General features: G+C 42.1%; 3 protein-coding genes across 9 annotated transcripts in view; 2 read left to right on the plus strand and 1 right to left on the minus strand.

Moving 5' to 3' along the window:
- UBE2Q2 (ubiquitin conjugating enzyme E2 Q2) overlaps positions 1-9870 on the plus strand; it is a 50349-nt gene extending 40479 nt beyond the window's left edge. For 5 of the 7 annotated variants that reach the window (XM_080929809.1, XM_080929810.1, XM_080929811.1 and 2 more), the window contains 2 exons: positions 5892-5958; positions 8360-9870. In XM_080929809.1, coding sequence (XP_080785935.1) covers positions 5892-5958; positions 8360-8391 — 99 coding nt within the window. In that variant the 3' untranslated portion in view covers positions 8392-9870. Of the gene's footprint in view, positions 1-4130; positions 4169-5891; positions 5959-8359 lie in introns of all 7 variants that reach the window. The other 2 variants (XR_013975358.1, XR_013975359.1) reach the window with 2 other exon arrangements.
- Positions 9871-11291: 1421 nt separating this feature from the next.
- FBXO22 (F-box protein 22) lies at positions 11292-26588 on the plus strand. Its single transcript, XM_080929864.1, has 7 exons — positions 11292-11472; positions 11635-11773; positions 16531-16618; positions 17525-17620; positions 20869-21033; positions 23453-23618; positions 25620-26588. The coding sequence occupies exons 1-7, from the start codon at positions 11345-11347 to the stop codon at positions 26035-26037; spliced, it is 1200 nt and encodes a 399-aa protein (XP_080785990.1). The 5' UTR covers positions 11292-11344; the 3' UTR covers positions 26038-26588.
- Positions 23628-27295, minus strand: part of NRG4 (neuregulin 4) — a gene marked incomplete at its 5' end in the record, with an annotated part of 54161 nt that continues 50493 nt past the window's right edge. The window contains 1 exon segment of the mRNA XM_080930322.1: positions 23628-24052. Within this exon segment, the coding sequence (XP_080786448.1) occupies positions 24042-24052 (11 nt within the window). The 3' untranslated portion in view covers positions 23628-24041.

Genomic DNA, 27295 nt, shown 5'->3' on the forward strand with positions numbered 1-27295 from the left:
AATGTATTCTTATGTCTGAGTGTGTGGCCTGTGTGTATGTGTCTGCACCATATGTGTGCCTGGTGCCCTCTGATATGAGAAGAGGGCATTGGATGAGCTGTAGTTATGGACAGTTGTGAGTCACCGTGTGAGTGGCTGGAATTGAACTCAGGTCCTCTTCAAGAGAAAGCACTCTTAACTGAGGAGTCTTTCTCCAGCCCCCCACTCCCACTGTAGTTCTTTTTGAGACTGTTTATTTCATTTTTTTATTTGGTTTTCTTGTTTTAGAAAAGTGTAGGTAGAAAACAGATGTTTTCTAAGAGAAGATATTTGTTACAGTCATTAACCGCACTGTCTTTCATAGTCACAGACATGTCTAGCGTTTGAGCTTATTATTGCTAAATATAACACGCTGAGTTAAAAACCTGGGTGGACTTTGAGGTTTCTCCAAACTGTGACCGTGTTAGCATCATTAATTTTCAGCCAGTGTGTATGCTGGACTCTATTCTAATCTACATTATTAACCTTTTCATCTCTTTTGAAACCCAAGAAAAAGGCTCTGTTGTCTTTATTTTATAGATAAGGAAACTGAGGCACAGAGTCTGATAATGCCTAAGGCCATGGGGTCAAGACAAGGGTTTCAGTCAGGCAGGCATAGTCTGTGTACTCATTCACTGAGTTGTGTGCTGAATTTACTTACTAGGGTGATCCTTCTAGATCCTTCTAGGTGGGATTGTAGGTATTAGTGATGTTTGTTTTGAAAACTTTTGTGGCAGAAATAACCTTTTTGCATAGTGAAAGTTTCCCCTGAAGGTCTTTGTAAATTTGCACTTGTTTATTCAGGTAGTAAGATTTGTGTTTATACTGCACTTCAAACCATGAGATTGCTTTATAATGTTAGTCCACAGAAAAAGAAAAATTTAAAAGATCATTTAAAAAATCATTATTTGGGATGATAATGTTGCTTTTATCAGCTGTTTGTTTATATGGAACAAAAATGCCATTTGTTAAAGATCTAGAAGTTAAGCAGCTCACAAGCGTTCAATAATTCATATCAAACCAGCATTTGTTTATTTTGTTCATTTGCTTGTTTTTGAAGACAGGGTTTCTATGTGTGTAGCCCTGGCTCTTCTGGAATTTACTATGTAGACCAGGCTGGCTTAGAACTCACAGAAATCCACCTTACTCTGCTTCCTGAGTGCCAAGATTAAAGGCATGCACCGTCACCATTGGGCCAGACCAACATTTCTTAACAGTATATGTGAATCTGTGATTTTGTCTTAATGTGTCAATAAAATGGTTATGTAGTAATAAAACTTTTTTAATGATAAAATAAATATTTGCTTATGCAAAGTTCCTAAAGTAAATAACATCACAAAACCTGAAAAGGCAATTTGTAATTTTGAGTACCTAGAAATAAGGCACTGATGTGTTCTTCAATGCTTTCTTCCTGGCATCTATTTATATAGAGGATTTTATGTTAAATTTTAATAATTTTAAAAATTTTTACACATTTTTCAATTTAAAAGAAAATTAGAAGGGCATAGAACAGTGATTTTTGGTTTTCTTTCTTCTTGGGTAATTAAAATTTACCTGTATACTGTACATACTTTGTTTTCCTGAGAGCTGTGTATTAAATACAGTAGGGCAGGGAAAATTAAGTTCTCTATAGTTTTGAAATTCTAGAACCACCAGTATTCTTTGTTCTATTTCAGTTGATTTAAACCTCCATGTTTTTTATGATGTGTAGTTTTCTTGGCAAGTAAGAAGCAGCATTATACTTAAGATGCCAAGTCAGGCTGCTGAGTCCTTTCTGTATATTGAAGTACACTCATATATTGCTTAAATGTGGAGATCTTTTTTTGCAGTTTTGTTATGTAAACTGTAGCACATGCCTACTAAGAGGGCTGCATGACTATCATCCTGTGTGCTGGCTTTTGTTCATGGTTGACAGAAGTTACTTTATGTGCTCAGTACAGTAGATTGTAGATTCAGTGATATTTTTAGGGTAAAAAAAATCTCACTTTTTAAATTAAAAAATGTTGTCAGCTAAGAAAGTAGAAACTTTGTATAATATAGAATCCCTGAATTCTGAACTCTGCAGGTTATAGTCTAATCATTAACCTGAGAAAATGCAAAAGTCTGACATGGTGATTCATGCCTATTGTTCTAGCAGTTGGGATGTTGTGCCAGGTTAGCCTGGGCTATGTAGTGAGACCCCCCCCCACCTCAAAAACACTAAAACCCCTCCGGGCTGGAGAGGTGACTCAGCAGTTAAGAGCACTTCCAGAGGTCCTGAGTTCATTTCCCAGCAACCACATGGTGGCTCACAACCATCTGTAATAGGATCCAATGGCCTCTGCTGGTGTGTCTGAGAGCTACAGTGTACTCACATACATAAAAGAAATACATATTAAAACAACAACAACAAAAAACTCACTAAAACCCTTAACAATCAAAAAAGAAAACTGGATGGTGAGATGGCTCAGTGGGTAAACACATTTGGCACCAAGCCAGAGAGAGGACCTGTGCTCAATCCCAATGGGAGAACCAATTTCCAAGGTTATTCTGGCCTTGGAATTCATATTATGGTACATGTCTCCCCCCTTGTTCTCCACATGCACACACATAAAGTAAATGTAAGAAACAGAAGATAGAAGGCTGGGTGGGTGACTCAGATTGGAAGAACAATCCGCTCTTATGGAGAATCTGCAGCAGCCAGCTCACAGCTGCCTCGAGCCCCCAGTCTAGAGGGATCTCAGGTCTGGCCTCTGGGCATCTGCACTCATGTGTACATACCTAACATAAAGACACTTAAAAGAATAGAAGTCAGTCTTTAAAGGGCCAGCAAGTTGATGCATGGGATAGAATACTGCCATGGAGGAATGATGGACCAAGTTCAGTTATAGTGGAAGGAGAGAACTCTGTCTGATCTCCATGTGCCTGAACACACACATATTTATATATTCATCCATATTCTCTCCCTCTTCTCCCTGCCTTTCCCCCTCCCCCTCCCCCCCCTCCCCTTCTTCCTCTTCCTCCCTCCCTCCCTGCCTGCCTGCCTTAAATAAAAGAAATTACTTACATCTGGGGCTGGTGAGGTGGTTTAGTGGGCAGGCCTAACAACCTGATTTGAATCCCAGAAGCCATGTAAAAGTGGAAGTAGAAGCACAGGTGCTCACACACAACAGTAAATATTTTAAATTGTGTTAAGTATATGCTTTTGGTATGTGTGGGTGCATGCATGTGTCTGAGTGGGGACCGAAATGGGGAGGGTGGGAGAGCTATGTAAAATATCAGTGTAGACTTCTTTAGATGAACAGTCAAATTCTAATAGCATTGTTACTGATTAGGGATTTTTAAAATACCAGTAGGGTTAAGTTAAAAATGAGATTAGTACTTTGTGCTCTTCAAAATTTTTTGTCATATATTATTACTTTAGAATATTTTAAATATTTACATTTTTCTTAGTCAAAAAGCCAACATGCAATATTTTAATTATATTGTTAGTTGTTGGTTCAAAGTAATTGAATGTATTTGCCTTTTAAAAAGCTGAATTAACTGATACATATGCTTGGAATCTGAGTTCTTCTCAGTAGACGTGATTGAGGTCAGGTTGTAATGGGGCTGAGAACTTGGTAGCTCTGTATAGGCAAGAGCCTATGGAGAGATGAAGTACAGTATTGCCATCAGCTTCCACTCCGACAGTGTTTAGCCAGAAGGAGTGAGAACAAGCCATGGAGTTATAGAAGAATGTAGGCCAGGCTGTTTCTGTTTAATTACTAGGAAATAATGTCTGTAGCATTAACTTGAGGCTATACAAGTATAAATCCTTTCAGAGTGTGGCCTGTTTGTAGAGATTCCAAATTTGAGGCTATCTGGGATACATTGTGAGACTAAACTCAACTGGGCTGTATAAGGAAACCCTATCTTCAAAACTATAAACTAAATAAAGCAAGCTAATGTGCCATACATGCATGTAACAGAGGAAACATGTCTGTGATAACGAAGTCCTGGAAACACATGGCCTTGGGCCAGTGCTGGCACTGTTTCTGCAGTCAGGATAGGAACCTTCTGTTGCTCCCACTTATTGCAGAACCCTTCATAATAGCCACAAGCTCAGGAATGAGTTTTTTTTTTATCTTTTCCAGAGCTGTGGAGTGACTCAGCCCTGGCCATGTATCCGTAAGTGAGTTCTGGGGCCAAATATAGGAGTTTGATTCTCCACAGGGACTATTCTGATCCCACGTTAGCTGCACTCTCAGGAGGGCCTACTAATGCACAATTTGTTCAAAAATGCTGAGAGAGCTAGTTCCTTGTATACTAAAGCACAAAATAAAGCCAGTTACAGTAGATCAAAATTCAACTCATTGTTAGAGAGGAGTCAAAGGGAGAAATTAACAAAGGTATAAGGAGAAGTCTGTAGTTCGTACCTGGAGGTCAGTCATCAGCTGTGGTGACTGTCACAGCAACAGGCTCCTCTTAGGAGAGTGGGCGCAGTAGTTCCTGATCTGAGAGTATGTCATGTGTATTTTGTTAGGTTCAGTCCATTTCTCTTTTATTTATTTATATATTTTTTTGTGGAAAATAAATTAGTGTGTACTGATGTTTTGTCTGCATTTCTTGTTGGTCTGTGTGCTGTGTACGTGTTTGCTGCCTGAAGAGGCCAGGAGAGAGCATCAGATCCCTGGAACTGGAACTGTTACCACTGTGTGTGGATGCTAGGAATCAAATGTTGGTGCTCTAGAAGAGCAACCAGTGTTTTTTAACCACAGAACCACGTCTCCAGCCCATTGAAGTATTTTAAAATTATTTTTGAGAAGATTCTTTGTCTTAGATGCCTTATGGCAGGGCTTTTGAAAGATTACTCTGTAGAAAATAGGGTCTATTTACAACTAGTCTGTTTACAGAAACAAAAATGATAGCTCACAATTACATGGAAACTGGCTCAGCGGGTTGAAACCACAAGGAGAATATGGCTTTACACAGAGCTGAAGGACTCCTGGGAAGCTCCAGCCCAAGTCAAACACCGGAGCAGGGCCTCAGCATGGCAAAGGCTTGTCCTTTGATGCAGAAGCATCATTCCAGGTGCTTTTTATCCATACTTGGCCAGTACATAGCCTGTCTTTGGAAAACAGACTGCATATGATTGTCCTTGCAAACACGTCCAGAGAAGTGTACAAGAAACTAGTAAACGTAGATCACTGTAGAAGCAGAGCCAGGGGGTTGTTGTTGGGAGATTGGCTCTATATTTTGTTTCTTCTGCACTTGCATTTATTATACAACAAGTTGTATTATGTGCTGCTGTGGGTGGGGTGACCTGTTACGGAGAGCATGTCTGGTATTATTTGACGTTAAAATGAAGGTCATTTGAACTCTTAAGACAAAATTCAGTTTGAACTTGGCTTCTTAGAGAACATTTCCTATTTTAACCTAAAGAAGTGCCTTGGTGGCAATCATAGCCACTCTTTACATTTAAAATATTTACAAATACCAGAAACTTACAAGTATTTACTTGCCTGGTGCCTGAAGCTTAGTGTTTTCTTCTCTGAAATCATTATCTCCTAGACTGTCTTTGGATTAAGTTAGAAGGAAGAGTTGGGGTTTTTGTCATGCAAATGTGTTTCCTTTGACTTGATCATACAGTGTAGAGAGACACACACTAGGACTATAAACGCTCATGTTTGACCACTGGTAGGAAGACTTTAAAACAACAACTCTGAAGTTTGTGGGGTTTTAGTGAAGTACAATTTTGGTTTTATGATTCTTATAAAATTATGCCGAATATGGAAGTAACACAAGTTGTCTGAAAAGTGAAAATGTTCTTTTAAGCACAATAGTGATGCATCCAGAAATTTACTGTTTTTCATCTTCCTGCAATTTTGATTTAATAATGTGTATTTCTTTTTCAGAATCAGTATAATTTAGCACGAGCCCAACAGTCCTATAATTCCATTGTACAGATACATGAGAAAAATGGTATGTTTTATTCAATAAATACTTATTATTATTTAAATGAAGTTATACATAACATGTTGATGTTTGCCTTGTTCATTTTTGTGTTTTTGTCTTAATTTTTATCAAATACTGTTAATTACAGTGCAGGGAAAAACATTTTCTATATTCGTAATCTTGGAACAAATCTTAACACTGCTTCTATCAAACTTGAATTCCTTGACCTAAGTGCCTTTGAGTTATTGCCAAGAATGTAGGCTAATAGATAAATCCTTTTGCTCACTTGATATATACTCTGTAAGTAAAGGAGTTGTGTTAGTAACTCTGTATAGGAGCTCTCACTGTAGCGGAGGTAATGTAACAGGATCACAACTATCTACTTCTGAAACATCTTCAGATTCCTACTTGATTCATTTCCTTCCTACCTCAGGATCAAACCTAGAACCCTACCAGGCAAAAACATCCACTTCTGAGATATAGCTTTACTGTGTGTGTGTGAGATCTGCCTTACTTTGATCTTTATTTATTTATTTCCTTCCTTCCTTCCTTCCTTCCTTCCTCCCTCCCTTTTCTTTCTTTCTTTCTTTCTTTCTTTCTTTCTTTCTTTCTTTCTTTCTTTCTTTTTCTTTCTTTCTTTTTCTTTCTTTCTTTCTTTCTTTCTTTCTTTCTTCCTTTCTTCCTTCCTTCCTCCCTCCTTCCCTCCCTCCCTCCCTCCCCCCCTCCCTCCTCCTCTTTCTCTCTCTCTCTCTCTCTCTCTCTCTCTCTCTCTCTCTCTCTCTCTCCCTCCCTCCCTCCCTCCCTCCCTCCCTCTCTCTCTTTCTTTCCTTTAGTTTTACTTTCTAAGACAAGGTCTCACTAAGTTTTCCAGACTGGCTTTGAGATCACTCTGCAGTCCAGGCAGGATGTAAACTTGGGGTCCTTGTGCTTTAGTCTTCCCAGGACCTGGGACCATAGGCCTGCATCACCTGGCATGACTTGGAAGGCCCATTTAAGTGCTGTTTATGTCACTCCATAGAATGTGGCTTTGGGAAAGTCTTCAAATTTCTTTACAAGAGAAGTTTGTTTCTTGTGCATGTATTTGCCACTGTACACACCATGTGGGTGCTAAGAGTCAAACTCAGCTTGTCTGGTTTGGTGGCAAGTACCTTCACCCACTGAGTCATTTTGCCAGCCTCTGATCTCTTACATCCCTACTTTCCTCATCTGAAGTTGGCAAAATGTCTCTTAGAAAACATGAAGAAAAAGCATAGTGCCTATGCAGAGTACTTTAGCCAAGTGCCCTGAATAAGGGGTCCACTGGAGCAGTTGAAGGGAAGCTAGTACTCTTCTGTGCAGAGTAGAAGGGTCGGCACCTTAGGGTAAGTACTGTAGTAAATGGTCTCATCTCTACTAGAAATGTGTTGGTTGGGCTGGGAAATTGCCATGCACGAGGCCCTGTTTGTTCTCAGAGTGCACATGAAAAGCCAGGCGTGGCTATGGATGCTCCTGACCTAGCTGTGAGGAGGCAGAAAAGGAGAGTCCTTGGTTTGCTGCCCAGCCAGTCTGAATCATTGAGCTCCAGGTTAAGAACCTGTCTCAAAAACAAAACAAAACAACAACAAAAACACGAGATTTGAGGAAGACACAGGACCTCTATGTACGCACTTACATAGGCATATTAGTTTATAAGTTTGGATTTGTGTCTTGTACTAGATTTTATTTTAATGACAAAGCCAACTTGTTGCTTTTTCCACTATTCCTTTTAGTGATAACATCCAAAACCAAATCTTGAAACTTCAAAGGAAGGTCTTAAAATAGGTCAAGCCCGGGCTTTTGTAGTGGTATTTTCTAGAAGTACATCAGATGAGTATGTTCCCGTGCCTGCTTTGTACCAGACATAACTGAGCCTCCAGTTGCCTTTCTGTGAGAGCTTATACTTGGTGTGGAGCCTGAGTCAACAGTCACATTCCCCCTCCTTTTCAAAGTTGACAAAATTGTGTGTTTATCATGAGTAACTTGATGTTTAGTTATGAGATTATTAACTCTGTGTTGGACTGCCTCACAGCTGGGATTTTAATGAGAGCACTTTCCCTACCAATATTTTTGTTTGCTTTTTAAAATTCTGATCACCAGGAATTTCTTTGGGGGATATTTTGAGTAAGGTTTGCTGTTAAATACAAAACTGAGATGGAAGTTTAGCATGGAGTTAGTCCATGCTCTGACTGTCAGCTAGGAGTCCATTCATACAGAGATGCTGAAATCCAAGTAGGCTTTAGTCATGAGCAGTAACCAAATCAGACAGCGGAATGCTGGGTTAATAACTAAACAGCAAGTCTAAGTTTCTACAGTAGGATTAAACAGCACAGTCATGACTAGAGACTGGACCTGATCTTAGTAATACCTTTTTCATGTTTGATGGAGCTAACCTTTTCCCATTTTATTTCAGGCTGGTACACACCACCAAAGGAAGATGGATAACTACATTGACATATGTCTGGACCAATGTTGCTTTAAAGAAAATCGTTCCAACGTACAGACATAAGCTTTTGAGTGCCCGTATAACAGCAGTACCGAAGACATTAGCTAATAGATCATTTAGTGGATAATCTGTCAGCTGACATCCAGTTACAGCCTTTTCATTTTGCTCACTTTAGGTATCTTGGACTGAGCAGTGGGGCCTTTACTGTATTTTTCCTGATAAGTACACACAATAGCCACTCGTTACCACCTCTTTCTTGAAAAGTGAAACCTTTAAGCAGGGAAGTCAGCATCAGTTTGCTGCAGCTGTGATTTTACAGTAACCTTTCTATATTGAGCCTATGGGATATGAAGATTTGCAAAATCTTGTTTGTTTAGAGCCAATAAAAGTTTAACTGATGGTCAATACTGGTTTAGAAATTTTAGGTCTTCTAAACCATAGCCTTTTCAGGTCTGAAATAATTTTATTGCCAAAATTATGACAGGAAGCCTCTTCATTAAATTGTCACTTTTTCATGGTTGTGTGAAGGTTTGAACTAATCTGAAAGTATGATCGAAATTGTATCATGAGGTACAGCAAAGCAAGGCGGCCATTTGTGAGCAGTGATTTCCATGGGGCAGCGGGGTTGTGTTTGACTGAACCTGCCTCCTGTGAGGCAGAGCCACCGTGTAGAGCCTGAAGTTCTAAAGTATGAGGTCATTTTACCTTTCCATTTATTAGCAGGGTATTGCAATTGGTGAGAAACAAATAAACTTACGGAATGATTGGCACAAAGACAGACTCTTTGAGCAAAATTATGAAAGATACCCAGATTGGAGAGCCTTACATTTCTGCTATAGTCATGCAGTGGCTTTTACATCAGAAGACCAGTAGGAATTCAGCCTATGTTAATTTTTATAAAATGTGACACAAATCAATGTACTTTGCATTTTATTGCCTTACCTGAATCAGTCCTTCTTGGTTGGCAATAGATTTCTTTTCTTAATAATCCCATGTTTGATTTAGATCTAGCTATTTAAGCACTTTTAAAAAGAAACCCAGAAGCACATTTTCCTGCACAAACCAGTACAAAGTTCAACTGTATTTCTTATATATTTGATTTGGGATTTTTAAAAAAAAAAACTTTGTAAACCACATCTATGAGACGTGGCACTTGTGCATTTTATGTGATTTTTAATTTCTCTTGATTCTGTTGGTTAAGAGAGCAGTAAAGATACCTGTTATTCTTGGTCACTTGGTTACCTTAAATAAAGGATTGCCAGTGGCTCAGATGACAAATGACAAGGCAGAATCTTGAATACATTATTGAATTCTAATTTCCGAATGGCTGGCAGATTGACAGCGCACATTTGGCATGCTTTGGGGTTTGTTTGTTTTTTTTTTTTAATTTTATTTTTCATTGCAGATTTATTTGGCAATGTACAGTAAATTTTGTAAACTTGCATCAAGTTTATGAATAAAGAACCATTTAAAAATCAGTTTGTCACCTTTCCCTCATAAGAGATGCTATGATTCAGGTTCTTTAGGCTCTGTGTTGAATTTCTAGTGTAGGCTATTTAAAGAGAAGTTGAGGTGTGGGGAGGTTTCTGAAGTGGAGATGAAGATAATGAGAGAGATAGGGAACCTAGAGTTGGTGTGTAACTATGTTCAGGTTTTCTTTAACCATTCTCTTTCCTGCGTTCTTTAAATTCAAGTGCATGTGGGTTTCTAGTGCTGTTTTAGTTGACTCTAATGTTCTTAGAGGGTCTAGTAGCACAGTTCCTCTTGTATACACAGGCCCCTATACCATGGCCCCATACACCACTCTCAGTAGATCTCAGCAGAAGGAAAGCTTGGGGACTAGCATGTTTGAAAAATACTTTTTCTCTCTTTGATTGAAATTCCTGTGCCAGTTTCATCTTCAGTTATAATGTTCTGTCTCCATGGACAACCACCCTACTTCATTCAGAAACAGTGGTTTTCTGCGAAGGTTGCCTTAGCTGAGGAAATATTCAGAAGTCCTCCTCTTACTGGCCCTTGATATTCATTTTCCTCTCCCCCACCTGGCCCGTGCTTGGTGAGAATGGAGTGATTAGTTCTGGAAGTAGAATTTAGGACTCCTAGAGATCTCGAGAGCTACTGGAGTTTTTATTACTGGAAAGTAAGTTTTCACACAGTCTCGATGTATCGTGGTGTTTTGGAGACTATGATGCATCCAAATGTTTGCTATTGAGTCTTAAGGTTTCCAGAGTAGCAGTTATTGAGGGCTTGTTATTGTGTTTTGTTATCTTACATATTTTGAGGTCGAGTCTAGATTGTTTTCGGCTTTTGGTCCTCTTGCCTCCAACTTGCTAGATTGCAAACATGCACCATCATGTCCAGCTCAAAATGTTCTTATGAGTTATATCACAGTGTAAAGTGTTATGAGGTCAAAACAAGAAGCACCGGATCAGACCAAGTAGCTGGGGGAAAGGGGACCTCGATCAGGAGACAACCTATTCAGTTAAAATGAAGCTGCCTCTACTGTTCCTTTCATTTTTGGTTCGGGAATGTATGGGAATCTCCTAAGGGTTAAAACAGGTTGTTGGGTCACGGTCCCTGAGATTCTGTAGCCGGGTAGGGAAGAACCAGCTAGAATAATGATCCTGTGTGAAAATGTCTGTTTTGGTATGTGCTTTCTGTAGCAATTAATAGTTAGTGGCCAAAGAATGGCGAGTGCTATTTATTGCCTACTCGCTTAAAACTTAAGAGTTAACGAGTTAACGAAATAGAGCGTTTGCAGCAGGCTTAAACGCCAGGCTACTCCTGTTTCTTTCCGGGCGGAACAGTGCAGGACGGTGCACCGCTTCTAGGGCCGGAAGCCGCCCACCGGAAGTGGCGCGCGCCTGCTCAGTGAGCTCGGCTTGTCGGTGGTGCGGCATCGGCTCGGGCACCTCTGAGCCTCCGTAGGGCTTTCGGCCCGGTAGGCGAGGAATGGAGCCGGTAGGCGGCGGCGGCTCCTCCATAGATCCGCGAGGCACCTATGTGCTGAGTAACCTTGCGGAGGTGGTGGAGCGTGTGTTTACCTTCCTGCCGGCCAAAGCGCTGCTTCGGGTAGCCGGGTGAGGGCGAATGGGGCGGTAGGAGACCTTCGTCCCGGAGGGTGGCGGGTTCGCCTCTGCCGGGACCCTTACCGGGTGTCCTAATGCTTGGCTGGCGCTGCGAGGCTGCTGACGATGGGAACGGGCCGCCCGGCGGCAACCCTTTGTGCTTTTGCGTCCTAGAGTATGCCGCCTGTGGAGGGACTGTGTGCGCAGAGTGCTGCGGACCCATCGCAGCGTGACCTGGATCTCCGCGGGTGTGGCAGAGGCGGGCCACCTGGAGGGACATTGCTTGGTTCGAGTGGTAGCTGAGGCGCTTGAGGCAAGTATGGAGTTGTGTCTTGGAGAGTCACTTGCAGAGCTGGTGGGCCATCTTTGAGAACTTCTTTTAAAATCACTATACATGTCCTTGTTTTTGTTAACTCGGGGAACCTTTGCTCATATTCTAGAATTTTGTAGTAAACCTCAGGTTTAGTAAGGGCGTGCTGTGGTTTATTCATTATTAGAAGTTGGGCAATTTGAGGTATCCTGGTGCCCACTATTACAACGTCCTATAGAGCCTACCTTAACTTGCCTCTATTTTCCATGAAGGCATTGGGTATCACTTGCCTGGGGTCACACACTAGAACTGGAAGAACTAAAATTTCTACCTAAATACTTAAACCACAGTCCCTTTCTCATTTTTGTTCCTGGATCCAGGAGAGTTAGTGTTTGGGGAGGTGAAGACATTATACAGCTGATAGTGATTCTCCAGTATCTCACTGAGGGGCAGGGGCCCTTGTGAAGAAATTGCCAATTTGATGCCGTATTACGCCTTAGTATGTATAATTGACAAACAGGAATGTTCTCCTTAACCACAATATAGCCTCCAGATTTGGAAATTATCATTGATGCATGTGTTGGTTGCAGGGATTTTTTTTTTTGGTTTGGGGTTTGGTTTTCAACTTGATCTGGAAAGAGGAAACTCAAGTAAGTGCCTGCCAAAGATAGGCCTGTAGGCAAGTCTGTAGGGCACTTTCTTGATTAATGTTTGGTGTGGGAGCACCCCCAAGTCCCCACTGTAGGCTACACAGCTCCCTTAGCTGGTGGTCCTAGGGCTTATAGGAAAACAAACTGAGCGAGCCATAGAGAACAGTCCAGTAAACAGCATTCCACTCGGGGACCCTTCACTCCCCAAATTGCTTTTCATAGTGGTCTTTATCACAGTAACAGAAACGAAACTAAGATAATACATTACCCAAAAGACATCTGAAGGTGCTCAGATGTGGGGGCTCTTGCCAGTCAAATTGGAGATAATCTGAGTACCAAAATAAGACGGCAAACACTACCATCTAGTCTTCAGAATCCATTCACATTTTGTCCCAGTATTTTTCTTGAGAGCAAAAGGGTTCTTCCCAATGACTAACAGACGTGCTTCTTTGGTTTGTATGTTTCTCCAACTTGACTTTGTATACCAGCCTAAACACTTAACAGAATTCAAGGCCAGTTAATTTGTACAACATTCACAAGTTGAGTGTGACTGATTTGTTAGATCTTTGACTTGATGAAAGTGGTGCCTGCCAGAAACTTCTGCCTGTGCGTTTTTGTCGGGTTGCAGTTGGTGAGCACTTGTGTGTAGAGTCTTTGACACTTTCTGTTCTCTTTCAGTCTGTTCACACAGCACACACATGCTTTTGGTCTCTTGTGTGGAGATGTATCTGCTACTGTTAGAATCTCCTGTACTCACACGGACTGTGTATGGCTAGTGAGCTCTCAAGACAGTCTTACTGTCTCTTAGGGGTGACCTTTCTTTTGGCACCAAATGTCTTCAGCTTGCATTTCAGCTGCTTCATTCAAGAAATTAGTAGTTTCACTAATAGTCCTGGTTTCCTTTAGTGGAGAATGGTATTTAGAATCTGTGTAAGTCTACTCACTGTTTAAGAGTTTGCTGCTGCTAGCTACACATCTGCATATGCAATAGTTCTTTGGTATTGTCAGGGTATTGGTTGCCCCATATTGAAGTCCACAGCTGCTCAAGGCCCTTATAAAGTGGCATGCTATTTCTGTTAACCTATATAGCCCACCTTTATATTTAAATTTAACTCTCTAGATTATTCATACCTCACATAAAGTAAATGTAGACTATATTAGGAAATAAGGACAAAAAACTTTGTAGATATAGTATGGAGTCTGCCCCTCCCCCCCCCTTTTTAAAACAGCTATGTTTGAATCATTGAATGAAGAGAGGTGACTGTGTATCTGGAGTTGTATTTCTATCATCAGTACATGGGAACTCATGAGTTGCCTTAGGTACATTGAACCCAATATAATAAGGTTTTGTCTCACTTCCTCTCTGTTCATATTTATACTTTTCCTTATTGACAGTGGGACAGCTGGCTCAGACCTCCCTCCCCCTCCCCATCTCCTATGAAAGGGTGCCATCCATTCCTTTCCCAGCCCCACCCCCACTCCACATAGACATCAATCTCTGCCAGATTAGCCACTTCCTCTCCCTCTGAGGCCAGACAAAGTAGCTATGGAGACTGAGCTGCACGTCTGCTATATAATGTTCAGGGGTCCTCTTTCTAGCCCATGTATGGTCTTTGGTTGGTGGCTCAGTCTCTGAGAGCTCCCAGGGGTTCAGGGAACCTAGCTCTTAGTTCTTTGTGTGTGTGTATCTGTCTGTCTGTAATGTATCTGAATGTGCACACATGCCTGTGGAGGCCAGAAGAATGCAGTGGATCCCTTAGAGCCGATTGTGAGCTGTATGGACTCTGCCCTCTGAAAGAGCCGCAGTCCCTCAGAACTGCTGAGCCATCCCTCCAAGCCCTGGTTCTTAGTTTTAATGTGCTCATCCTGAGTGTACTGTCTTTTTTTCTATGCTGTCTAGTGCGGGGGTTCTTCTTTGCTCTTTTGGACTCTTGGACTCACACCCAGAAAGCTGGCTGGCATCCCTCTTGCCTGTTGGAGTACTGTTTCTCATACATTGACCAAAACCCACAGTCCATTATTTAGAATCTGTTATTTGGAAAAATTCAAAACACTACCAAAGTCTTTTCCACAGACATGTTCTTTGGAGTATCATGTACAGTGAGGGAGCTTAAAAATCTACTGTCTGGTAAAATAAATCATTAAATTATAAATCACAAAGTACCTTCAATGATAAGAAAATCTTGATAAAGGAGCCAGAGAAATGCTCAGTGGTTAGGATATAGTTGGTTTCATTCCCAGCACTCACATCAGGGGTCAGAGCTGCCTGTAAATACAACTGGCTTCTGAGGCCACCCACACACACATGGCATATACTCAGAGACATACACAGAAAATAAAAATTTGTGGATGTTGATAAACTTGAGAAATTATTAAATTATACTAGTGGAGTTTAGATTAATGTAAAGGAAGAGTCATAAGTAAGCTAGAATGCTAGTGTAAGTTTCTGTGGGGAGTGGAACCCATGTGTGATTTCTTTTTCTTTTTTTTTTTTTTTTTCAGTGCTCTTTTGTATGTCCTGTCATTTTCAACTTTTTACTGCAGTGGGCTTTCTGCATGTGGCAGTGGCTGTTAGATACAGAGTCTTAGATGTTAACTCAGACTTTGGCTCTAGCTAGCAATGTGGCTTTGACCTCTCCTGACCTTGAGCTCTCTTTTCATAAACTGAAAAAGAAGAACAATAATTCTCTTGTACCCTTATAAGAGTTCTTGTAAGGATTAAATGGCAAAAAAATAATGAATATAACATGTTATTTATGATCTAAGACTATATTTTCAGTGGGTGTTAAGAACTCATAGCATGACTATGAAAGTCTAAACAGTAGCCTTAAAAAAATTAAACTCACAGTGAGACAGAAACATGGTGAATATCTAAGCCATATATGGTGTTTTCCAGATTATCTTGTGGATTGAGTATTTTAATAGATAGATATAAGAAAAGTTGCTTAACCTCCTATTAGAAATATTTTTGAACTTTTATTAGACAGTCCGCCATAGCTTTGAATAGTGCAGTCCTGACTGCCTTCTGCTACAGTGAGCGTCTTATTTTGAGGCTTGCCATTGTCAGTTTCTAGTGAGAATTAGAGAGGAGGCTGGTATGTTAGTTTATACATAGGAAGCTTGAGAAACTAGATGTCTGCTTTGCGAAAGTTACCTGCTGTTGATGGTAGAGGCAGGAGCAGACCCTGATTCCTTCACTCAGTTGGCATTACATACAGAAATAACTCAACATCAGAAAGAAGCCCAGGAGGGTCTAGTGGCTGACTGGAGGTGCTAGCAGGTTTGTCTAACCATAGCTGAAAGCAATCTGAGTGTTTCTATAGTGTTATCAAAAGGATTGGGAAATATATTAAAGTTCTGTGGAATTTTAAATTGTGACAACGAGTTAGACTTTTAAGAAATGCCATAGGAAATCAAGAATTTGTATCCATAGGTCATAGGTCTTGTCTTACCCACTCCATCTATGGTACACTGCTCAGTGTGTTTTGTGAGTTTATCTAGAACCTCTCTTAAACATCTAAATCTCCCCAAATTACAAGGCAGTGATGATGTGCTGTTCTTTATTTCACTCTTGTAGGAAAAACTTTGAAGGTTTCTCCTTTCATTTAGTTCAGTCTTGGACACCTGTCTACCTTGTGAGGCTTGGGAAAGCCTGGAGTCTGAGGAAGCCCCTGCTCAGAGTTGAGACTATACAAACAAGAATGGCAGGGCTGTTTAAGCCACGTGGGGGTGCCAGATACAAAGTCTGAGGTTGTTCTGAGGCACCTTGGTGCTTGACAGCAGGGAACCTCTTTGTACTAGTGTGAGCAGGTGTGAAATACTGAGCTGGGAGCTGGCAGTGAAGGTCATAAGAGGGTGCAGCCTGTGCACCCTATGTTGAGATGCTTGTTACTCTGACGTCTGCTATAAAATATTAAATGAAAAGAAACTTAAGACCTGAGATAAGTTTAACACAAAAAACAAAATAGTAGGTACTGACAAGAGTTGGAGCAACAGGTGAGACCTGAGAGGGAGGCTCCGAGTGGAGCGGGCGGTGGGCTCGGACAGGGCTGCCTGGGCCCCCAGAGGCAAGCACAGTCTCATAGGAGCCCATTCTTTCTCTCTCTGCAGAATGTTCCCATCTTACCACAGACAGTTCTCTACATGGCAGACTCTGAAACTTTCATCAGCCTGGAAGAATGTCGTGGCCATAAAAGAGGTAGCTATGGAGACAAGGGTGAGGGGTTTTTTTGCTGTTGTTTGTTTCTGTTTTTGACATCGACCTAGTCCTGACCTGAGAACAAGCCTTCTGAGACCTTTGGGCACTGCTCCTATACCCATGGATGGAATGAGTTTTTTTCAGAAAGATGTTTTTCTTGTTTTGAAATACTTTAATACTCCAGGTGTACTCCTCTTTATTAAAACAAGGGCCTGGTTTGTTACTCACTCTTGCTCATGTATAATGTAATGCTTGCTGTGAGGTTTCATTTACCAAAGCTGTTTACAGACACTATGCATTCTTGGATTGCTAAGGGAACTATGGACCCCATACTTTGATTTGGACATTGACTGGAATCAAGTAGTAGTTATGCTGTGAAATCAGTTGAACAGATGAAGCGAGAGGTCCAGTAAATAGCACCTCTCTGTTCATGATCTGATGCCCTAGGGCAAAAGTGGTGAAGCCGAAGGTTAAGAATTTGACTATGGGCTGGAGAGATGGCTCAGCCGTTAAAGGCTAGGCTCACAACCAAAAATATAAGAATTTGACTATAACGGGGACCAAAATGAGGAAAACCCTTATCTATTTATCCTTTCTTTTTCTTTTAGACAAGGTCTCGTAGCCCAGGCTGGCCTCAAAACTCACTTTATAACCAAGGATGACCTTGAACTCCTGCTCATCCTGCTTTCCCCATGCAGTGCTAGGATTACTGCATGCGCCTGCTCAGGGTTCTGCAGTGCAGTGGCTGATGACTGAACCCAGGGCTTCTTGTACACATTCTACCAACTGACCTACATCCCCAGCCTCAGCCTGTTCTATTGTCAAATATCGATATGTTTCTAACATTGCCAGGTTGGAACTAGAAGCTGGATAGCATTTAACAGTTGTACAACTGTATCATTACAGCGAGGAAAAGAACTACTATGGAGACAGCATGTGCCCTGGAGAAGCTGTTCCCCAAGCAGTGCCAAGTCCTTGGGATTGTGACCCCAGGAATCGTAGGTGAGAGAAATTAACAGCTTATTTCTTGCCTTGGTTTGATATGGGGGTCCCATGGATTGAAGAAATATTTATAGCTGGAAAGTACATTTACATTATTGATCATCTAAAACAATAGCATTAGTCATCCTTGCCTTGGTGTTTCTTTATACTCAAAATGTCTCTCAAATCCTTGAGGTTCATAGTTCAGATCTCTCTCGGCTGCCTAAGAGCAAAGTGTAATCTCTGTCTTCTCAGCCAATCGCTGGGAGGGAGGATCTCATTCTACCCAGTCTGGTCGGCTCACCCCCTCCTGTTTTTTGCAGGTAGGAGCCACTGAGCAACAGTTTTGTGGCCTTACCTAGAGGCTTGTCTCTCTGCATGTTGCCAGCATGGCACCTGTTTGCTGTTAGTATTTACATTGTTTCCTGTTGATGTAGCCGAGGTGTTTGGGTTAAGACATGATTCCAGATGTACCACTTAGGACTTATTTTGGACAGCTTACTGACATCCCTGAGGCAGTCAGTTTCTTTATCTGTAAAATTGGATGCTGGTGTTTGTATCTTTGGAGGACTGTGAAGATGTAGTGACGTAACACGTCTGTGGTCTTTACAACAAACTATGCAGCAAGATGTTAGCCAGCTATTGCTGTTTCCTGGAGCTTTAAACAGAGCCTTGTAGGCAGCTGGGTTGGTGAAGTGCCTGCTGCTGCACAAGCATGAAGACCCTCGCCACCCCTGGGTCCCACACTAGTGTCTGGATTGTGTTTGGTTCCCGAGTCTTGTGCAATGAAACACAAAGGGCCCCAAGTGTTTTCGGATGAATAGGGCTGGAGCAGCTCACACACTAAAGCACTAGCTGTGCAGGGGCTTCCTTCCCAGGTTGGAATTGACGTTAAGTGCCCTGTAGCCTTTTTATCATTACTGGTTACTGTTGGATGCTTATGTCGGGTCGTAGCTCATCCCTCACATCTTAGTCTGTCCATTACATCCACTGCAGCCTCAGATACAGGCAAGTTCTTCCTGTTAAGTTTTCTGTTACAGGAATAGGGGCAGGAAAGAAAGGGTAGCCAGCTTTGGATGGCAGTTGCAAGCTTTCCTTTTGTTGTTGCCCTGTCCTGAAGCAGCTTTGATTCTGTACTGCCTAAGTCCTCCTGATCTTGTGTTGAGGGCTAAATGCTAAATCCCATTCCATCTGCTCCAGCCAGGGTGTGGCCTCTGATGTTTGCTGGTTGTAGTGATTTAAATAGTCTCCTAGTCTTCTGGAATGCTTGGTCTCCAGTTTGGAAGGATTACAAAGGATTACAAGGTGGCCTTGTGGGAGGAAGTTTGTCCCTGGGAATGAATGGGCTTTTAGGTTTCCAAAGCCCAGGCCAGGCCCAGCCTCTGCCTGTGGGTCTGGATGTAGTTCTCTGCCACTTCTCCAGCCCCATGCCTGTCTGCCACCGAGCTTCCAGCCATGGCAAGAATGGACTAAAGCCTCTGAAACTATAAACAAGCCCCCAGTTAAATGCTTCCTTTTATGAACGTTGCCTTGGTCTTGGTGTCTCGAAACTAAGGCATGGTCTTTGAGCCTGGTAGTTTCTTTGTTCTTTCCTGACAGCCCCTCCCAGAACTCTTCTTCTGACTTGTGTGGCCAGGTTTGCCTGTCAGTGCATAATGGCTGTCCTCCTTGTCTTTTAGCTCTTTCCTGAAATAAACGTGTTTTTGAGATTCATTTACATTACGATTATCAGTAATTCCTTTAAAATTTGTGTGCAGGTGCCCATGAGTGTTACTGTCTGTGTCTCTGTGTGTTAAGTACATGCATGAAGAGATCAGAAGTTGTTCAGTTCCTTTGATACAGGGGCTCCCACTGAACTTGGGCTCACTGTTGCAGCTAGGCTTCCTTTTTCTGCTTCCTCCATTGCTTGACCTTTGTTTGGGGTTAGGTGTGGGGAGGACTTCCAGACTGGTCTTCATGCCTATACAGCAGACACTTTATAACCGAGCCATGTCCCCAGCCCTTCTTCATTTAAGTATTTGGAGTCATTCTGTGATATAAGAGACAAGATTTATTTTCTCATTCTGCTTTTCATAAACTGGTTTTCTGGACCTAGGTATCATGAATGAGGATATTACATTTGTGTAAGTTTTAAGTTTCTTTGAAACTTAAGAAGTGAGCTTACTGGTTTTTAGCACTGATGTATATTTAACTCCAAAAGAAACTGCTAGTTTTCCAAATTTCTACCATGGCATGCTCAGTAAGCAGGTTCTGAGGGTTGCAGTTGCTGCACGTTCTTGCTACTCGGGTCACAGCTTGTGATAGTCTGGCTAGTAGTGGGAAGATTTTCCTTCGAGTGTTTTCCTTGAATATCTCGTGACCTACATTGAGTACCTTCTGTGTGCTTACTAGGTACTTGCTGAGCCGTGCAGAGGCTGCCGCACTCTGCTGTAGTTCTAGTTCTGACCGTCATGCATCTTCTCTCATAAACACTGCTTAGGTTTGGGCTTCTCTCCTAGGTTTATAGGAGTAACTTATTTACTGTTGCAACAAAATACTTGGCAAACAGTCTGGGTGGGGAACTTGCTTAGTTCACTGTTGAAGGGTGCATCCTGGTAAGGAGTCAGGAGAGGTTTGAAAGCCTGACTCAGGGAGCCCAGCTTGACTGCTCCAGCTTCACTGCCAGACTCCAGGCTCTGGGGTGGTGCTGCCCAAGTTCAAGGTCTGTCTTATCCCAGCCTAATCTAGATACCTCACACAGTGCCCAGAGTCAATGGTGGTTCTGAATCTTATCAGGTTAACCACCGAGACACCATCTTCCATGTTTTAATCTCACTGTACATTGTGTGGGGTTTGTCTTCTGCGTTTTTCTCTTCAGATATCCCCCACCTCACCCTGGTTTGACTTTTTCAGAAACTTAATTTATGTGTATGACATTTTTGCCTGCTTGTATATCTGCATCACATGCATGCCTGGTGCTCACGGACACCAGAAGAGGGTGTCGGATCTCCTGGGAGCTGAAACAAGTCTTCCGAAGAACAGCCTTCCCTTCATCTGCACTCAGCCACTCACCCACTGCTCAGTTTGGATACTTTTTGTAAAGCTTCCTGTCTGAACACACTTGAAAGTCTGCTGCAGGCATTGACACCCTGCAGTTCCCAGAGAGCTATTACCCTAGGAGCAACTGTTTGACAGCCTAACCTGCAGTGAGGATGTGATAGGTTGATTATGTCTCTTACTAAGTCCCGTTTCTATGAGATGTCCTTATGAAACTGTCTTTTTCTCCCTAGTGACTCCAATGGGATCCGGTAGCAATCGACCTCAGGAAATAGAAATTGGAGAATCTGGTTTTGCCTTATTATTCCCTCAAATTGAAGGAATAAGAATTCAACCCTTTCATTTCATTAAGGACCCCAAGAATTTAACACTCGAAAGACATCAGCTTACTGAAGTGGGTAAGTCATTGTTATTCACTGGTTGATTTGTTTGGTTTGAGACGGGGTCTCACTGTGTAGTTCTGGCTGCCCTTGATTGCAGATCCTCCTGCCTCTGCCTCCTTCCTGAGTGTGTGCCATATACCAGCATTGGTATTTACTATTGCTTGCTCATCTTGTTGATGAACTTCCTCTGTCTTAATTTTGGCCAGCTAGCAGCTTCTAGGCTGCTGTTGACAAGGCTGCTGCTGATTGGTTGAATTGGTTTCAAATTATTTTATTTGCCATGATGTCCTAGATGCCCAGGGATAAACATTTTTATAAGTGACTGCCAATAAGCTTGTATGAGTGTTCTGTTTGCATGTTGGTAAGCATATGTAGCATGTGTGTGTACTGCCCATGAAAAGCAGAAAAGGACATTGGATTCCCTGGAACTTGAGTCACATACACTTGAGAGGTAAGATCTGTGCATGCATGCATTTAATTATAATTGAATTTCAAATGAATTCTTGATCTTCAGTAAGCTGTTATTGACAATTTTGTCTTTTGTTAAAGCTGAAAAACATAAGCTTTTAAAAATATTTCTAGTAACCATTTATTATAAAAGTTTTTAGAGGAAAAAGTTGATGGTAAGAGAAGTCATGAACTTAGTGGACAGTTAAGATTGCCCCAGGGTTTGAGGAAGCAAGTGTGCAAGTGTGACTGCAGTAGGTCGTGCTGATAGGAAACTTGTTATAGTTAGGCCACTGGCTACTGAGTCAGCAAAGCAGCATGAAGGCTTTTCATCATCTTCCCCTGGGAGGGGATGATTGGGCTTAAACTACGTCTGCTCATAAAAGTGACTTAGTGCAAACTCACATCTGTGTGTAAATGGGCTAGTCTGAAAGTGTAGGCCTCCATTACACAGCAGCACTCAGACTGTCACTTCCCCACCTGTTCTGCTTCCCTGTTGCTAACACTTAAGTCACCTGCTGAGCCCTGTACCTATTCTCAGCAGTTAGTTTTGCTTTACAGATGAGGAAATGGGTTTGGAAAAGTTAAGAAGCTTTGTCCCACCTAAAAGACCAGCCATAGAAAAAATGGTGTAACAACAAAGAAAAGTTTGGGTTTATGGATCAGAGGAAGGATACACACTGAGAATGGCTTCTCCACTGTCCCGAGCAGTGTAAGTAGGAGAGGAAGAGCTAAAAGCTGGGAGCTCTGCACATAAGCCTCAGTGTCTAAGAGGGCGGCACAGGCACAAGCCCTGTCCCTGTAGTGCAACTGTTTAGAAAGACAGGTGTGGGCTGCGGGCCTTCAAGGCGTGGTGACTTCTCAGGAAGTTTCCTCACTGCTCTTTCCATGTGTTCTTGTGTCTGCAGGTGTGGAGACCTGAGGCTCATAGGGTGTGTGTCTCAGTGTCTCTTCACCCTGATTTCTTCTAAATAGCCATGTCATTGTCCCAAAATAGTCATTTCCCTGGAAGTAACCATCTTGTTTCTAAAATAGACTAGACTCTTGTTGCCACAGACTGTTTCCTACTCAGAAAATTGGTTCTACAAAGCAAAAAGGTCCAGGCTTGTCTGGACCCTTCAGAACTGGCTTGAGATGTAGGGTGCTAGGAGGTACTACTGTTTGCACTGTGCAGACCTGTGGTTTACAATGAGGAGAATTAGAACTGGCCCAGGAGCAGGGTCTGAAGTATTATTTGTCAGCAACATTGGATGGAGAACTGCTCCTCACTGTAACCTACGGGTAAAGCTGACCTAGATTTCATCAGAGAATAATTCCAGGATGCGCTGGTGTAGAGTTGGAGTTTATTAAGAGATTTTCAATATCACTTTCAGCATACAGTTGAGAGACACTCAGGGAAAGAGGATGTGGCTTTGTAGAGGAAGGCCATATGTCATCTTTACAGGAGCTGCCATTAAAGTTTAACTGGACTCTTGGGATGGCTCCTGGGATGCAGAACAGGATAACATTTGATAAAAGAAAACTCAAGGTCGCTGGCATGCGTGGAGTTCAGTGTTGATGGGGTGGATTCTTGATTCTTAGTTGGCACAGTCTCCAACAGTGGGTCTGCAGGGCTCCTTCTCCCCATTTAGCCTACCTCAGTCTTGCTGAGTGGTTCCGTACTGCTTTGGAAGTCGTGCGGCTGAGTTAAATGGAGTCATCGGGTAGTTGGGGACTGTACTTTGTCCCAGAAGCCACTTGTTAACACTGATCGGTTTCATATTGATGTTTTGAAAACAAGGTGCCAGAGACTCAGGCGGGAGCTCTGGGGAGGAGGTGGCCGCTGGCTCTGATGGAAGCTGCTTTCAGCCCCGTGTGATAAGACACTCGAGGTCTCTGCTGTGCGTGCAACTAAGACGTGCAACCAGTGGCTTCAGAGCGGCAGCCCAGTCAGCAGGAGCAATGGCTGATGCTGGTTTAAGGCTGTCTATCTCCCACTTCTCTGCAGGTCTTCTGGATAACCCTGAACTTCGTGTGGTCCTTGTCTTTGGCTATAACTGCTGTACGGTGGGAGCCAGTAATTACCTGCATCGGGTAGTCAGCACTTTCAGCAATATGAATATCATCTTGGCTGGAGGCCAGGTGGACAACTTGTCTTCACTGACTTGTGAAAAGTAAGCCTGAGCACTTTGCTCTTCTTCCATGGGTGAATGGAAATGATTCCAGGTTTTCCTTACTCTTAGGGGGTTTTGTTTTTTAAAGAAATTAGAGGAATCAAGCAGAGTATAGTGTTGTTGTGCCTTTGATTCCAGTAACTCTGGGTTGGCAAAAAAACAGGTGAGTCTTGAATTCAGGACCAGCCTAATTTACACTGGTGACTTCCAGACCAGCCAAGGGTATGAAGTGATGCCCTGTCTCAAAAAACACAAAAGGAATTGCCAGTATACCGATTCATTCCATTTTGCTCTTGCCAAGATGCTCACTAAACATGAAGTTCTGCTGGCTGTCAGAACTAAACTTGGATTTATTGTTTTTTAAGAACGTCAGTATCAGGTTCCTTCAGCATTACCCGTTGATATATTTTATAGCTCTGGTCCTTATGTTGCTCCTGCAAATGAAGAAATCATTTGAGTGAGGCTAACGTAAATAAATGCACCTGGCCTTTATTTCAGTATGAAGTTGGGTTGCTAACTGGGAAATAGAGGTTTCATAGGAACCAATAAGGAAGACTAAGTTTTTAAAGGAGAGGGGGAAACTGTAAGGTGAGGGTGAAGTGGCATGTTCTAGACAGTTTTCCGTGGCCCTTGTATGGAAGTCTTCGTAAGTGAGCTGAGGGTACACTGTGCTGAGTGTATACAGGAGAGACTGTTGCAAGGAGGTCAGCAGCAAGTCTGAGCAGAAGTCCCCCAGTTGGACCTTGCAAGCTAGTCTTACGAAACAGTCACTTGAAGATTGAATTCTTATGTCTGAAGCAAACTTCAGCCTCTTAAAGACATCTGTTAATTAGACTGCAGCCACGTGAAGTTGTTACATGTTTTTCCCGAGGCAGCGGCACAGGGGCCAAGTGTTCATGGCAAAACTTGTCAGGCTCTAACCACTTGTGTTGGGGGCAGAATCTCCCCGTGGCATCTCTAACCTTTCTCCCAGAGAGCAGCAGCCTATGGGGATCTTACTAGCATTTTTGGGAAATGTATATTAGATTTTATTTATCGAGTACATATGCACCTATGCTTGGTGCCTTACTATCTTAGTTTCTTGCTAACTCTGAGAACCTTGCCCATTTTATAGAGTCTGTTGTTGATAAATGTCATAGGGACTTATAGTGTCTGTTTCTTCCCAGTGGGCATTCATTATATGTTTTATAACTTAATAACAGTTCATTGGGGGGGGGGTAAGGATAAAAGTTTCACTTATTAAAAAAAAGCCTTAACAGGGCTGACAACCTGTCACAAGAACTGAAAGCTGTGTTCCTGTGGGCCACACAGGTGAAAAGAGGACTCCTGAGCTCTGTGTGCCATGTGTATGCTCACCCAGACATGCACATAAGATGAATGTAACAGAAAAGTTTAAGGTGTAATTATGCGATGTTTGTGTCTGTGTGGGGTATGAGCACATATGCCCTCAGAGACCAGAGATGCTAATATCCTCTGGAGCTGGAGTCACAGATGCTAAGAACCAAACTGGGAGCCTCTGTAAGAGCAGAAGCTGCTCTTAACCTGAGCCACCTCTCCAGCCATCCCTCTACCCCAAATTGTGAAGTTTTAAAATTCAAATGAGTCAGATTTCAGGCTCAAAGCTATAAACCAGACAGGAAGCATTGCAGTCACAGTTGTTCAAAGGCTAGTCAGCACAAAGCTGAAACCTGCAGAGTTAAAATTACCCTCTATGATTATGGTTTTAATATATCTTTTCATAATTTAACAGTGGATGGGCTGAAATGGGTGAAGATGTGATAATGTAAAACATACTTTGGGAAGAGCTGTGTATAGCTAGCTTTGTATTTGTGGCAGAAAAAAAGCAGTTGCTTGCTCTTTTTGATCTGCCCTATTTTTTAATGTTTATTTTAATCCTTGTCTGAGAGGTATAAACCTCAGACCAAAGCTTAAGTTGCCAAAGGCAGCAGACCTCTTCCTCTTAGTCAGGAGGTGTTGATGATTTTCTGTTTCTATTTCCAGGAACCCTCTGGATATTGATGCCACAGGTGTGGTTGGACTGTCATTTAGTGGGCAGCGAATCCAGAGTGCCACAGTTCTCCTCAATGAGGATGTAAACGATGCCAAGACCGCTGAGGCTGCCATGCAGCGCCTCAAAGCAGCCAACATCCCTGAACAGAACACCATTGGCTTCATGTTTGCGTGTGTTGGCAGAGGCTTTCAGTACTACAGAGCCAAGGGGAATGTTGAGGCTGATGCATTTAGAAAGTTTTTTCCCAGTGTTCCCTTATTTGGCTTCTTTGGAAATGGGGAAATTGGATGTGACCGGATAGTCACTGGGAACTTTATACTGAGGAGGTGTAATGAGGTGAAGGAGGAGGATCTGTTCCATAGCTACACAACCATCATTGCTCTCGTTCACCTGGGGACCTCCAAGTGAGCCGCCATGTGGAGAGTGGCTTTCACACTTTGTAACTTTGGGGGCTTTTCTTTTTTAGAAAAATGGAAACTCGGGATACAAATATTTTAAACAAAACTATGTGTGTTTTGTAGCTTTGAGTGATGCTCAGAGATCACTTTGGGATGATTGTTTAATATATAGATGAAGGACAACGTTAATGTGAGCACAGAGTCAAGGAGTGAGGCTGTCATTAGGTACGAGCAAAGCCGCTGCGGCCGAACTGCACCAGGTTCTGTGGCCACTGTGTAAGTGCCCTGCGAAGATGGAGGTCTTGTTGGTGAGCTTTTAGCAGAATCATGACGTAAAGAAATGGTTTGAAAAGTCTTTCTCTGTTTTTCAGTATTTTGCAGAAGCTGTAACAAATATTACTGACTTTTTACTGGGGTTTTTTTTGTTGTTTTTTTTTTTTTTTTTTTTGAGAGTTAGCGTTTTTCCTCTTCATAGTAAAGAAACTTCAAGGGAACGTTATTTATCACATAGTTCTGAAAATCATATCACCATATTTTGATTTTACACCAATAAAATATACTTGAAAGCCCATTTAACTGGTGGTGTTGTCTTAATTGCTTTTGATGAGAAGATGAGGGATATAAAGAGAGCGGCATTCCCCCTCAGCATCCAAGCTTACATTGTATGCTGTAGCTAGAACTTTGATTAACACTACTGTGTCATGTGTTCTTAACAATGCATGACCTTTGTTCGCTCTGTTCTCCTTAGTGCTTGGAATATGGACAGGTCACCATGGACATGCAGAGATGTCAGTAACCATTGTGGTGAGGACCACAGAGGGATCCCGGCTCTCTGTACACTTGTGTTGTTGGACCCTCACAGTGCAACTAGGCTACCTGCTTCTAGATTGTCTACAGGCAGAAGGTAACATGGAAGTGCAGGATGTTCTTACAAGGTAACATTTCTATAATGGCCCGAGGTTTGTGTTAATAGGACAATAGATAATTTATAAGTAAAATCAAATACCAATATTAAAAAAATAATTGCTGGTTTGTCAAAAACAAACATGCATAGAAATGGCAACTGCTCACATACTGAGCTGTCTTCTCAAGCCAGGCTTGATCTACCAACAGGGCTCAGAAATTACTGCTTTCTCTGTATACTAACAAATTAAAGTACTTATGGGGCTCTAGTTTGTTAGATAAGGGTTGCCTCAAGGAATACATTTTTACTCTCTTGAGCCAAGGAAGGGGGAAGTGGAACCTAGAAGTTGATGCATAGAAATCCA

Source organism: Micromys minutus (genome assembly GCF_963924665.1).
Source record: "Micromys minutus genome assembly, chromosome: 16".
Taxonomy (NCBI): Eukaryota; Metazoa; Chordata; class Mammalia; order Rodentia; family Muridae; genus Micromys; species Micromys minutus.

Coding starts and splice junctions, on each gene's coding strand:
- FBXO22 (XM_080929864.1), top strand. CDS start 11,345: ATGGAGCCGGTAGGCGGCGGCGGCTCCTCCATAGATCCGCGAGGCACC. Junction 11,473..11,634: donor GCGCTGCTTCGGGTAGCCGG/GTGAGGGCGAAT, acceptor TTTGCGTCCTAG/AGTATGCCGCCTGTGGAGGG. Junction 11,774..16,530: donor TGGTAGCTGAGGCGCTTGAG/GCAAGTATGGAG, acceptor CTCTCTCTGCAG/AATGTTCCCATCTTACCACA.